This window comes from Herpailurus yagouaroundi, unplaced genomic scaffold, assembly GCF_014898765.1.
Source record: "Herpailurus yagouaroundi ecotype Mexico unplaced genomic scaffold, PumYag 403, whole genome shotgun sequence".
NCBI lineage: Eukaryota > Metazoa > Chordata > Mammalia > Carnivora > Felidae > Herpailurus > Herpailurus yagouaroundi.
In genome coordinates, this window is record NW_024412620.1 from 2,375,792 (window position 1) to 2,390,794 (window position 15,003).

General features: G+C 40.2%; 1 protein-coding gene across 5 annotated transcripts in view; it reads left to right on the forward strand.

Moving 5' to 3' along the window:
* CD55 (CD55 molecule (Cromer blood group)) overlaps positions 1–15,003 on the forward strand; it is a 47,904-nt gene that overhangs the window by 28,542 nt on the left and 4,359 nt on the right. Inside the window, exons 11-12 of one of the 5 annotated variants that reach the window (XR_005786943.1) lie at positions 1,488–1,590; positions 2,444–2,554. The exons of 1 other annotated variant lie outside the window; for it this stretch is intronic. Coding sequence is in view for 3 of the 4 variants with exons in the window: in XM_040463545.1 (XP_040319479.1) it covers positions 1,488–1,590; positions 2,444–2,567 (227 nt within the window). In the remaining variant the exon portion in view is untranslated. Of the gene's footprint in view, positions 1–1,487; positions 1,591–2,443; positions 3,426–15,003 lie in introns of those variants that run through there. 3 more of the 5 variants (XM_040463545.1, XM_040463554.1, XM_040463551.1) reach the window with 3 other exon arrangements.

The window sequence follows — 15,003 nt, forward strand, 5'->3', positions numbered from 1 at the left end:
GTTTAGAAATAATTCAAGTATACATATGTATACATGTATATATATATCTATATGTATATACATATAGATATATATAGATATATATGTTATTTATTTATTTTGAGAGAGAGAGTGCAAGCAGGGAAGGGGCAGAGAGAGAGGGAGAGAGAGAGAATCCCAAGGAGGCTCTGTGCTGTCAGCACAGAGCTGGATGTGGGGCTCAATCCCATGAATGTGAGACCATGACCTGAGCCAAAATCAAGAGTCGGATGCTTAGCCGACGGAGCAACCCAGGCCCCTCAAAACAACTATATTTTAATGCTGTTACTAAATGGCTTGTTTTAATTTGGGGGTTGATGTGAGCTATCTACTTTTTACCCTCTGTAACTCTTACCTTTCTCCTTAAATTAACAATATGATTTAAGCCTATTATAAGCTAAATTATGTAAATGTTCTTTAAAACACTGAATGGTTCAGTCTTCTGGTAAAATTATCTGACCACTGGGTCCTGGGCTTTGTGGGTTTTTAAAATAGTTTTTACAGCTATTTGTTTACTGCCAATAAAGTATTCTAGATATATATATATATTATATATATATGTATATATATACATATGTATATATATATATACATATATATGTATGTATGTATGTTTTATTGCTGTAATAGCAAATGTAGTAAAAGAGTTCAGATTTTTCAGAAGCTTTTTAAGAACGTGGTTTAGAGTTCACCAAAAACATACAGAATTCTAAGACCTACTAAGTGAGTTGCATTGGTACAGATGCTTTAGCAAAACTACTGTGGCCAAAACAGTAGACTGCCCATCTTCTATACTTCTTTGCCCTCATCCCAGCTCTCCTCTTGAATTAGAGCATTATCAGTTTGCCTTCCAAAGCCAGTGCTTGGTAGGTGAGAGGGGTGGAAGGGAAGGTGGAGTGTATTGGGCGCTCTCTGGGCTGCTTCAGTTTCTTTACCTACTTTAGTAAAATAATCAGCCATGATGGTTTTAATAGGATGAAAAGTGCTGAGACATAGAAGGAGAAAATACCTGTTTTGAATTTCACTGGGGTTTTGCAATAAACCTAGTTCCCCTATTTCTGAATCAGAGAAATTCGCGCAAACCCCTGAGGAGGAATTTGCCTTTTTCAAGTGCCCTTAAAAAAACACTCCACTTGCCTAGTTTTGCAAGTATAAGCTGTTGAAGGTAAGAGCAAAGTTCATACATTCCTGGTTACACTCCAGATCTCATACTGATTTAATTAAACATTGGATCTTAATAGGGACTGGGAAAAGGGTTAATGAGTATGAAGGTGATAATGTACCTTCGCCTGGTGATCCTTCATGTTTGCCTATCAAAGGATTTGCTTACTTCTTTTTAGAAATGTTGGGTTTGGGTGATGAGTTTTAGTTCAAAAGAGGGACCCGGTTGTAAGGGAATGCTGATCTTGCTTTTCGGTTGAAATTACCATTCTATAATTCAATTGGTGTTTTCCTTCTCCACTACTCAGCTCTTATTACATACATGAAAACAGAAAAGCATGCAGTTGTCTTTCGTAATTTCACCATGATTGGTGATACCTCAGAAGTCAAACCTCTGGTCAGTTCTAAAAGGTATATGGTTTTATAAAGTCGCATCTCTGTGTCTTGCAGAATGTCCATCAGTACACTGGGGCGGGACTTAACCTGTGACTGTTCAAGGACTTGTCAGAATTGGTTTTCATTATTGAGTGACTAACTCATTGAGTCTCTCATTCGCGTGCCGTGTCCTCCATTCTGTGTTCATCGTCTCGCCTTGGGTTTTGCACTCAACTTATTGTAATGACTGGATGCTAGCAAAACCGCAAATATCTTGTCAAACAAAAGGTGGATGCATTAGGACTTACAAATAGGAATGCCTTTCTTATGACTGTTTGCATCGTGAGATGATTGGCTTCTAGTGTATTTGTATTTGTATTTCTCCGGTTTGGTTGGTGGCTTTTAGAATTTCCAGTGTGTAGGAAATATTAAAATTGGTTTTACGGTATCTTTCATAAGTCACGTTTATAGATCTTATAGCCTTTTTATATTATACAAAATTATGATGCAAAAATACCATAATATAAACGTATCTGTGAAGTTTTTTGGGTGTCTTTTTCTAGGTGTCTTTTGATGAAACTTTCCTCTATTGCACATGTAGCAGGGGTTTTCATTGACTTTTATTCTGAAAGTATCTTCATTGAGTCTAATTTGACTGCTTATTTTCAAGAAACTAAAAAACTCAGGTATCCTAGTTTAGTTGGTGTTGCTATAGCAACTAAATACTAAAGTCTACCCTGGCTGAGGTTGGATAACTTACTAATTTCCATTTGTTTTGCATGCTACATTAACGGATTAATTTTCATCGTTTATCACATAATAACCAAAAGATTAATGTGTATCAGTCAATAAAATTATTTTGATTTTAATTTTCTTTTTTAACTTTCAGGACACACATGTATAACATTGACAGTTTTGCTTATGACGCTAGTAACCATTGGCTAGCTGACTTAGCCGAAGAAGAGATCAGAAGAAAATATACACAAGTGTGCAGAATATTTCTAGTTTCTTAGAACCTTGTGGAGGAATGGACACAATAAATGTAATAGTGCTCGTCGTTTTTCATGTTATCACTGTCTTTACGGGGCGTAGGAAAATCAATGGAGCAAGTCTGTCCTAAACCTCTTGAAAATAGAACCACTTGCAAGATTTAGAGTGATTACTTTCCTTAAAGCGTAGGAAAGTGCAGAGGTTTGTTCATGCTTAGAACGTGAACGTGAATGTGAAGGAAATAAGTGAGTTTTTTCACTAGATGTGTAATGTTACTTTTGTTTACAAAGAAAATTAAATATTAAAAACTGATTGGATATTGAAAACAAAAAACTGGAAGTCTCTTCTGAGCAGACTTGCCAAAGAGAGATGAACCGTATTGTAAAATAACTCTTGACTATTAGGCATTGTCCTGTTTTCTTATTCCATTATGATGAGGCTGAAGGCGTTGGCAAAATTTTTTAAAGGAAAAACATGCTAATGACCCAAGAGCATTGATTTTTCTGGGGTTAGTTGGTGGAAATGGGGGAACACAGAATGAAGAAGTAATTCTTTGGCTATAATTTTGTTTAAAAACAATCTTTTTTTTTTTTTTTTTTTGGAGAAAGACCCCTGTGAAAGGTTGAAAGGTATCTTCATTGACTTAATGTCTTTAAAAGTATATTACAACATTAACATAAGAGTCTATATTTCTGAAGTAGGGGGTGTTCATAGCCAAATCCTAAATCTTATTCTTTTGTAATATTAAGATTAATTTATTTATATTTATTCATGTCAGTGAACGCATTGATTTTACATGTATAGCAAGAAAAATTCAAGAAGATATGTAAAGAAAAATTTATTTTCCCTAAATGGAAATAAATAATGGATTGCATTTTTGTCTCATGTAGTACTTGAAATTTATTTTCTTAAATATAAATATTTATTTCTAAATAGGAGATTATTTTCCTGCATCTCATAAGTACTTAATAATGCTATCATTTGGTTCTCCTGGTGTGAAACATTTTCAGTTACTTTTATTTACTTATTTATTTATTTAGAGAGTGAGCATGAGCAGGGGAGCAGCAGAGTTAATTTCTTTTAACATTTTTTCATTTAAAAAAAATTTTTTTTTTCAACGTTTATTTATTTTTGGGACAGAGAGAGACAGAGCATGAATGGGGGAGGGGCAGAGAGAGAGGGAGACACAGAATCGGAAACAGGCTCCAGGCTCTGAGCCATCAGCCCAGAGCCCGACGCGGGGCTCGAACTCACGGACCGCAAGATCGTGACCTGGCTGAAGTCAGATGCTTAACCAACTGCGCCACCCAGGCGCCCCAACATTTTTTCATTTTTGAGAGACGGAGAGAGACAGAGCATGAGCGGGGGAGGAGCAGAGAGAGAGGGGACACAGAATCCAAAGCAGGCTCCAGGCTCTGAGCCGTCAGCACAGAGCCCGAGGTGGGGCTTGAACTCACGGACTGCAAGATCATGACCTGAGCTGAAGTTGGTCACTTAACCGACTGAGCCACTCAAGCACTGAGAGAGAGAGAGAGAGAGAGAGAGAGAGAGAGAGAATCTTAAGCAGGTTCCACACTCAACACAGAGCCTGACTCGGGACTTGGTCTCATGACCCTGGGATCATGACCTAAGCCAAAATTTCAGCAAGAGTCCCATGCTGAACCAACTAAGCCACCCAGGTGCCCCTTAAGTTACTTGTAAATTACGCCATATTGTACTACCTCAAGCATGTCATATTCTCATATAAGAGTTGTGTCACTTGTTATTAATTTACCTAAGGACAATCACATTACTTTCTAGATGATTATCCATTCTTCTCATCTTACCGATTACGTTTGAAGGGCTGGAATAGACTAGCATATACATATAACTAAATTTAACAATAATTATTTTGCCATATTGCTTCATCCATTTTGTTGTTAAAGTATTTTAAAGTAAACGTCATATGCATCATGGTATTTCACTGTAAATACTTCAGTATTCATTTCTAACAAGAAGGACATGTTTTCTACCTAACCACAATCATCACAACTAACGAGATTAACAATAATTTCCTAATAGCTTCTAATAGTAGGAAATTTTTTGAACTTTCCTAGAAGTTCTGCATTTAGCCACACATAGCTACTAATCCATTTGTTTGTTAAATAAGAGGGCCTGCTCCGCCTACTTTGTGACAGTTTGGTGCTTCCTGGGGTAGCAGCGAGCATAACACCGATTCAGTTATTTAGAAAAACACCTGAGCGCCTACTACGTGCAGGTCACCATGTGCTAGGTGTGTGCTTACCAAGATCTACAACACAGTGGCTACCCCCAATTTGCTTATGTCCTATCACAGGAAAAGCAAAACTAACACAGTGAGAGAAAAAGTGTAGAATTAACAAATATTACAGCAATCACCTGTACAGAGTACAGGGAGTATCTAAGCTATCTTTGCTACACGAGCGCGTGCTGGGCAGGGAGGCGTTCGAGACAGGATGTGAATTAAGGAAGGGCAAATAGATGAGATTCACATAGCAGGAATGGAAAGTGCAAACGCAGTGCGCCCAAAGTAGGAAAGGCTCACGGAGAAGACTTGTGTTCAGTGGAGAAGTAAAAATGGTAAGTTCCGCATAATTATTCTGTACGATTAAAGTGGAATCAATGGACACAGGTTTATAATCACAGGAATTTCAGATATTGGGAAATATTGAACTTCAGCAATACAATACACTGAGTTAACCTTTATATCTTATTATTTAGATAAAGGTAAAGCTGAAAAAATATTTAATAGTTACCTTGAAGAAAATAAACAGTAGGCGTATTGGGGCTAATGGCATTGTCTTACAGGTTTTATAACTGCTTTGTGTCCTGTTGTCATGAACTTGAATAATTTTATGTTTTTTCCCCAAGGTAAGCTCTCCTTTGAGATGATACTTTGATTGCAAAGATGGTATTGCCTTTACCCTTGACACTGTTGCTGATAATCCATGCAGGAAATTATACTTGCTTACCACAGAAATTTGTGTAGTATAATATTTAACCTACTATCACTATCACGTTTCTTAGAACACTTAAATATTTTTTGTCTTATCACACCCTACTACTTTTTGTTGGTTAATGCCCAAGGTGGAAATGCCTTTTTTTCTACTCAACCAACTTGAGCGTCCCCTCCACCCCCTTGCCTAAATTAAAAAACAGCTCCCTCCATGGGGCACCTGGGTGGCTCAGTCGGTTGAGTGTCCGACTTCAGCTTAGGTCACGATCTCGCGGTCTGTGAGTTCGAGCCCCGCCTCGGGCTCTGTGCTGACAGCTCAGAACCTGGAGCCTGTTTCAGATTCTGAGTCTCTCTCTCTCTCTCTCTGCCCCTCCTCCGCTCATGCTCTGTCTCTCTCTCTCAAAATAAAATTAAACAACTTAAAAAAAAAAAAATGGCTTCCTCCCTAGTCAATGCTTCTTTTGCAAACTAGTCCAGTGGTGGCTGGTTCGTTTTCATGCTCCTTGTTGTCTCAGTGTTGAGAGGTGGTGGTATTCTTTTCCTTGCTTCCCATTGCCTCTACTTCATCCATCTCAATATATTCCTTAAATTTTCTTTTAGTGTGTATTTATTTCAGAAAGAGAGAAAGAGAGAGCATGAGCCGGGGAGGGACACAGAGAGGGAGACACAGACTCCGAAATGGGCTCCAGGCTCTGAGCTGTCAGCACAGAGCCCCACTCGGGGCTCGAACTCATGAACTGCGAGATCATGACCGGAGCTGAAGTGGGATGTTTACCTGACTGAGCCACCCAGGCGCCCTTCCCATATATTCTTTAAAAGTGTATCTGTTCTTTACTCCGGTAGGACAATTTACTAATATATTAAGTTTTTTCCCTATAGTTTTCCCTTTCTCAACTCCAAGCGGGTAGCAAATTTTGGTCTTCCTTGCTCTAGGGGAACATCCTGACTTATGGGAGCAGAACCACTAAAAGACATCTCTCTTCCTTGCTGTTCTCTGAAATCCTATACTCTCATCATAGACTAACTAAGCTGGTGGGGCGGGGGGGGGAGGTAGAAACAGAACCAGGAAGAGGGAAGATTCCTGTGAATAATAAGACAGATGTTGCTAACAACCTCAAAGTCTCTGAACCAGGCATCCTGACAGCTTCTGGGGTGAAAAGGTAAGGACTCAGAGGTATATGATGGGAAGCATAATGTTATATTTTGAAGTTGAGACTAGCAGGATTTGTTAAAGGATTAGGTGTGCAGTTAAAAAGGCAAGAAAGGAATTAAGGATGACACTAAGAGTTTTAGCCTGAGGGACAGAAAGGGGGAGGTTGCACTTACTAAACCTTAACTCCCTTGGGGAAGACTTTTGTAACAGAAAGGTCAGGAGTTTGTGTTCCTACATGTAAGTTTGAGATGCCTTTTAGGCATCAAAGTAGAGATGTTGTATAAGTAGTCAAAAATACAAATCTGGAATTCTGAAGCGGGGGTCTAGGCTTGAGATGTATATGTGGGAGTCATCAATAAGAGAATATGTGTCAATGAACCCAAGTGATGAAAGCAAGAGGAAGACAGATTCAGCATTAAGGTTTACGATATGGACATCATTGGTGGCCTTGAGTGAAGCTCTTTCAGTACCGTGGTTGTGAGTCAAAGCCTAGGTTAAGAGGCCAAAAAGCGACTGGGACAAGAGAGATTAAAGATGGCCAACACAAGTGAATACAGACAACTTTTTTGAGACGTTCTGCAGAAAAGTTTGGGCAGAGAAATGTTCATTGGAACATACTGGGAGCTTAAGAAACATGCCATTTTAAAATATGGGGAGAAGTATATCATGGTATACACTGATGGGTACGATGCAGGAGAAAGAAGGGAAGATTTCTAGCTCTTGAGGAGGTGAGAGGTAATTGACTCCATCCGGAAAAGTGGTATAATTAGTGGTCAAGAGCATGAATTACGGAGACAACTTGCCTGCGCTCAAATCAAACTCCCGCCATTTAACAACTGTGTGACTTTAGGAAAATTCCTTGCCTGTGTACCTTATTTATCTATCTATAAAGTGCCTTTCCATCTGTGAAGTGGTGATACATAGGATGCTGCGAGAAGTAAGTTAATAAACATAAAGGGTTTAGAATAGTGCCAATCACATAGGAAGTGCTCAGGAAGCTTTAGCTGTTATTAGTGCACAAATGGAGAGCCTGGCCTTAGATAGAAGTAGATAGAGCAGATCATCCATAGTTAATAGGAAGGAAAGGAGCATATAAAGGTTTATCTGCGGAAGCGTGTGGGATGCCACGGTGGCAACTTCTGCAAATTTCCTTCTACTTTTTTATCGACATCGAAAGCAAGGTCATCGCGAGTATGAAGTACGTGAGGAGGTGTTATACATTTGAGGAGAGGAAGAGAAGGAAAAGACCGGAGACATTTAGTAAAATTAGTGGGCGAGTTGGTGTAAGTGCTCGTGAATCAAGACTGCAACCATTGAGCTTGGAGTGGCCCAGACATCTAAAGATGACGGCAGAGAAGAAGGTAGCAGGTGATGTATTCTGATGGCATGAGATTCGAAGGAAGGGGCTTTGTGGTGAGGGAGGAGGGAGATTGGCCTACAAGTATCAATAATGAAAAACATAAGGCACCAAGTTCACATCCAGGCCTGGTAATATGTGGAGTGAGGGAGGTCAACAAGGGATGCTTTTGCCCTACCAGAGATTTGTGTGCAAGTTCAAGCGCAATGTACATTCCTCTTCCACTCCTTGTTATCATAATCTGCCTACTTTCCCATCCCTCACTCATGTTTACTGAGGGTCTTCTACATGTCATACATTAAATATACATTAGATCTGGTCTGCTCAGAAATCCTAGGTGCAATGAGACTCCAGAACGAGATTTCTAAATATCATCGTCCAATAAAATAAATCCACGTTCCTTGGAGAAAAAGGCCGATACTAGTGCTGGGGCAGGGAAAGTAGAAGATGACTCTGAAACATCTCGTAGTATCCGAAATTAATGGGTTCAGAAAATAAATGCTCAAAAAATGATGGCAACCTGTCAAAAGGACTCAGAAGCCAGCTTGAACAAGCTCCCTTTGACCAAATCTGGGACAATTAGGAAAAAAAAAAAAAAATAATGGCAATGGATTGTAATACATAGGAAAAAAGTGAAAACTTGAGTGCATGCTGGTATAAATAAATAAATGGGAAAGAAAATTCCTTTTTTTTTTTTTTTTTTTTACAGAAGAATTCCAATGAATACATGTACCAGGAACGATTTAACTAGAAAATCAGCATTTGGCAGTCCTCGTTGTAACGATACTTTCAGGCAAGAATCCTCAATGGATTCTGCAATTAGTGAGTGAGGGAAAGCCTGATGAGAAATAAGAGAAGTATATAGTCTCCAAATTTTCCTCACAAGACACATTACAATAACTTCCTCACAAGTAACTTTATAGTAGAGAAACCTGACAGACACTAATTCAGCCAATTGGTCAAAATTAACATTCCCAGTGATGGACATGAGGTTCCTCCTGATAGGACATGCTGAGAAAAATGCAGCATCATTTCTGGGTTATTTCTGCCAAACATTGCATAATCTGGATCGAATTATGAGGGAGCACCAGAAAAAAAGTAATTTGAGGGACATTTTTACAAAATGGCCTGCCTGTGCTTTTCCAAAGCAATAAGGTGATGAAAATCAAATAGAAGAAAGAAAAAAGTGAAGATAAATGTAAAAATCATTGAAATGGAAAACAGAAAAATAAGAGAAAACCGATGAAACCAGAAGTTAGGTCTTTAAAAAACAATTGATGAACTTCCATTTGGCTGGTAAAGAATACAGAGAAAAGACAAAAATCACCAGTATTAACAATGCAATAGAATACATCACTCACTACAAAGCCTGGTCATTAAAATAAGCAATAAGAGCCCCCTCAGTGGCTCAGTCAGTTAGATGTCTGACTTCTGCTCATGTCATGATTTCATGGTTTGTGAGTTCAAGCCCCCACATGGGGCTCTCTGCTGTAAGCACAGAGTCTGCTTCAGATCCTCTGTCACCCTCTCTCTCTGCCCCTTCTCCACTCGCTCTGTCTCTCTAAAATATATTTTAAAAAGAAACATTTTAAAAAGAATGTGTAAAAGAACAATAAGAGAATATCAACTTTATACCAATAAACTTAACTTTATACCAATAATTTAACAAATTAGATGAAATGAGCAAATTAACTTGAAGATATGAATTACAAAGTCTGACCCAATAAGAATAGAAAACTTGAATAGACTCTATTAATTGAAGAAATGGAATTTTTAGGGGCGCCTGGGTGGCTCAGCCGGTTAAGCATTGACTTCAGCTCAGGACATGATCTCATGGTTCGTGGGTTTGAGCCCTGCGTCGGGCTCTGTGCTGACAGCTCGGAGCCTGGAGCCTGCTTTGGAGTCTATGGTTCCCTCTCTCTCTGCCCCCTCCCCACTAACGTTCTCTCTCTCTCTCAAAAATGAGTAAACGTTAAAAAAAAATTTTAAATAAAAAATGGAACTTTTAATAAAGAATCTTTTCAAAGAGAATATTTCATGCTCAGATGGCTTCTTCACTGGTAAAGTCAAACATTTAAGGAAGAAATTATACCAATCCTACACAAACTTGTTCAGAAGGTAAAGATACTTGCAAACTTACTTTATGAGGCTAAAGACATTCCAAGAAAAGAGGACTATAAACCAATATCCCTCATAAACATAGACACAAACATCCTTAAAATTTTAGCAAAGCAAATCCCACAGTATATAAAAGATTTATGGTACATCACGATCAAATAAGTTTTTTTCCAAGGAGTAAAAGTTTGGTTTAACATCCAAAAATCAATCAATGTAATTCACATACTCATAAAATAAGAAAGAAAACCACATTATCATTTCAATAGATGCAGAATGAGCATTTGATAAAATCCAACAGAAATTCATGTTAAAATCTCAGCAAACTGGGGCGCCTGGGTGGCTCAGTCTGTTAAGCAACTGACTTCGGCTCAGGTCATGATCTCAGGGTTTGTGAGTTCGAGTCCCGCGTTGGGCTCTGTGCTGACAGCTTGGAGCCTGGAGCCTGCTTCGGATTCTGTGTCCCCTTCTCTCTCTGTCCCTCCTCCACTTCTGCTCTGTCTCTCTCTATCAAAAGTAAACAAATGTGATTTTTTTTTTTTTTATTCTCAGCAAACTAAGAAGAGAAGGGAAATTTCTTAATCTAATTAAGGGCATCTTCCATAAACCTACAAATGTCATCATACTCAACAGTGACAGGCTCAATGTTTTCTACCTAAGGACAAGTCATGGATATCTACCCCTTCTATTCAACAGTCATCTGGAGGTTTTAGCCAGTTCAATAGGGAAGAAAAAGAAACGAAAGTCAATGAATTGGAAAGGTAGAAGTAAAGTTGTCTTTATTGGCAGATGGCATGATTATGTACCTAGAAAAGAATCTACCAGAGCTAATAAGGGAATTTACTAAGGTCACAGGACACAATGTTAATACACAAACAACACTTTTACTTTGATATATTAACAATACACAATTAGAAAATGAAATTTAAAAACAACTGTTTCCAATAGCATCCAAAAATTTGAAATAGAGATACATTCTTTAAACCATGTCAAGAACTCTACAAAAATTATAAAACTTTACTGAGAGAAATTCTAGACCTAAATAAATTTTATGAATTAGAAATTAATGAATTGTAAAACTAAGTTTCATGTCTTCAAAAAGTCAATAATGTTAAGATATCAATTCTCCACACATCAATCTATAGTCCCAGCAGGGATTTTAAGAAACGGATCCTAGAAGTGCCTGGGTGGCACTCAGTCGGTTAAGAGTCCCACTCTTGATTTCAACTCAGGTCATGATCTCACAGTCTGAGATTGAGCCTCATTTTGGACTCTGCTGGGCAAGGAGCTTGCTTAAGATTCTCTCTGTCCCTCTCCCTTTGCCCCTCCCCTGCTTGCACACCCTCTCTCTCTAAAAAAAAAAAAAAAAAGAAAGAAAGAAAGAAACTTATCCTAAAATTTGTGTAGAAATGTACATTTCCTCTCTTAACCCTGTTTTCACAGTTGTTTTTTAAAAAAAATCAGAAAACTGAAATCTGTATTTCTCCCAGTCCGTGGAAGCTAGGAGTCTAATTGGGTCTACCATGTAAAAGCAGTCATATAATATTTGGCAGAAAATGGCATGGAGACAAAGAAGCCTGATTCACCCCAAACGGGAACAATTAGGAACAGATACTTCAAAAAGATTTGTGGAACCCTTCCTCACAGCAGTGTTCTATACTCTCTATCTGACCAATTTATAAATATCTTAATTGGCACTGGAACGAGATTCATTGTTAAATTATCTTCCACAGCACTTGGAGCCTTGCCGGCCCAAACATGTCTATCTACAGAATATCAGTAAGGATTTAGGAATTCCGTATGCTCTGCTTTCCCTCTGATTCCTATATTGTAAGTCTCATTACAGCCAATACCATTGGTCACCAGTATTGTGGATCTGCCCCAGGGAGGTTGCTTTTTATTCATTTATCTCCCTGGTCACTTCAGAATGACCGTGAATGGAGGTCGGGGGCTCTGTTCTCTTTGACACGTACAGCTTTTGCAACCCACTTACTGCCCATGAAATCTGGGACACCCAAAGGCTTAAACAGCCAAAGTTTTTCTAAGTCCAAGATCTTTTTTTTTTAAATAAATTCAAAATGGTTTATTTATTTATTTTTTTAGTATATGATAATGACAGCATTTTATTTATTTATTTATTTATTTATTTATTTATTTATTTATTTCAATATATGAAATTTATTGTCAAATTGGTTTCCATACAACATCCAGTGCTCATCCCAACAGGTGCCCTCCTCAATACCCATCACCCACCCTTCCCTCCCTCCCACCCCCCATCAACCCTCAGTTTGTTCTCAGTTTTTAAGAGTCTCTCATGCTTTGGCTCTCTCCCACTCTAACCTCTTTTTTTTTTTTTCCTTCCCCTCCCCCATGGGTTTCTGTTAAGTTTCTCAGGATCCACATAAGAGTGAAAACATATGCTATCTGTCTTTCTCTGTATGGCTTATTTCACTTAGCATCACACTCTCCAGTTCCATCCACGTTGCTACAAAAGGCCATTATTTCATTCTTTCTCATTGCCACATAGTATCCCATTGTCCTGCAGAAGATCGATTCAAGTTAAGTCTGAAGGGAGCTCTCTGTGCTTCTTGGATTTCAATGCCTTTTTCCTTCCCCAGATCAGGGAAGTTCTCAGCTATGATTTCTTCAAGTACAACTTCAGCACCTTTCCCTCTCTCTTCCTCCTCTGGAATACCAATTATGCGTAGATTATTTCTCTTTAGTGCATCACTTAGTTCTCTAATTTTCCCCTCATACTCCTGGATTTTTTTATCTCCCTTTTTCTCAGCTTCTTCTTTTTCCATAATTTTATCTTCTAATTCACCTATTCTCTCCCCTGCCTCTTCAATCCGAGCCGTGGTCGTTTCCATATTATTTTGCACTCGTTTATTGCATTTTTTAGCTCCTCATGACTATTCCTTAGTCCCTTGATCTCTGTAGCAATAGATTCTCTGCTGTCCTCTATACTGTTTTCAAGCCCAGCGATTAATTTTATGACTATTATTCTAAATTCACTTTCTGTTATATTGTTTAAATCCTTTTTGATCAGTTCGTTAGCTGTTGTTATTTCCTGGAGATTCTTTTGAGGGGAATTCTTCCATTTGGTCATTTTGGATAGTTCCTAGAGTGGTGTGGACCTCCAGGGCACTTCCCCTGTGCTGTCTTGAATAACTCGCGATGGTGGGCGGGGCCACAGTCAGATCTGATGTCTGCCCCCAGCCCACCGCTGGGGCCACAGTCAGACTGGTGTGTGCCTTCTCTTCCCCTTTCCTAGGGGCAGGATTCACTGTGGGGTGGCGTGGCCCATCTGGGCTACTTGCACACTGCCAGGCTTGTGGTGCTGGGGATCTGGCGTATTAGCTGGGGTGGATCCGCAAGGTGCACGGTGGTGGGAGGGGCAGGCTCAGCTCCCTTCTCCTTCGGTGATCCGCCTCGGGAGGGGCCCTGCGGCAGCGGGAGGGAGTCAGACCCACCGCCAGAGGTGTGGATCTGCAGGAGCCCAGCGTTGGGTGTTTGCACGGTGCCAGCAAGTTCCCTGGCAGGAACTGGTTCCCTTTGGGATTTTGGCTGGGGGATGGGCGAGGGAGATGGCGCTGGCGAGCGCCTTTGTTCCCCACCAAACTGAGCTCTGTCCTCCCGGGCTCAGCAACTCTCCCTCCCGTTGTCCTCCAGCCCTCCGTTCTCTGAGCAGAGCTGTTAACTTATAACCTTCCAGATGTCAAGTCCCTCTTGCTGTCGGAACACACTCCGTCAGGCCCCTCTGCTTTTGCAAGCCAGACTCGGGGGCTCTGCTTGGCCGGCAGGTGGCCCCTCCACCCCGGCTCCCTCCCGCCAGTCCGTGTAGTGCGCACCGCCTCGCCGCCCTTCCTACCCTCTTCTGTGGGCCTCTTGTCTGTGCTTGGCTCTGGAGACTCCGTTCTGCTAGTCTTCCGGTGGTTTTCTGGGTTATTTAGGCAGGTGTAGGTGGAATCTAAGTGATATGCAGGACGCGGTGGGCCCAGCGTCCTCCTACGCCGCCATCTTCCTCAGGTCCTTAAGTCCAAGATCTTAATTTTCTTAACTACACAATCCCCTCAAAAACTCAGAAGGCTTCGGCTCTATTTGCTTCCTGTGCATACTGTGGGACAGATGCCTCTGCCAAATAATTTACTAAATTGAATTCTTCTTCTTTATGTGTATTTATTTCTTTTGAGAGAGAGAGGAAGAGAGAGAGACAGAGACAGAGACAATCTCAAGCAGGCTCCACCCTCAGTGCGGAGCCCAATGGGCAGCCTGACCTCACGACCGTGAGATCACGACCTGAGCCAATGTCAAGAGTCAGAGGCCCAACTGACTGAGCCACCCAGGTGCCTCTTCAAGTTGAATTCTTAAGCCTGATCTATTTCTCTGACTCCTATTCACCATTTCATTCTTTCCCTTGTTTCTGCAGCTCTTATTCACGGGGGCTTATTTCCTTATGTGCCCAGTTGCCTTTGATTGTGCTACTCATTAGTCTTTGCAAAATTACTTGCTGGGATTCCGTAAGGCATAGGGTGAAGGTACTCTCTCCAGAGATACTTGGTTTTCCATCTACCAAATTTATTTTACACTATCACTTGGGCACTACCTTAAACCACGTTTAGGGTGTGGGGTTTCCTGACCCACTCAGGTCTCCAGAACTTGGGCTGTGAATCCTCGCAATGACTGAGCAATGGTCACAAATTCTCAGGGTTAAGTGTGTATATTTCTATTCATTTTTACTTTTTTCTGCTTCATTCAACACTATGGCAACTTTCCCTGCAATCCTCCAGGGTTGGGTTCAGAAACAGCAAGTTGACTTTTGGTTCATTCTAAGCCTGAGGGTAGAGTCCTTTGCAAGTC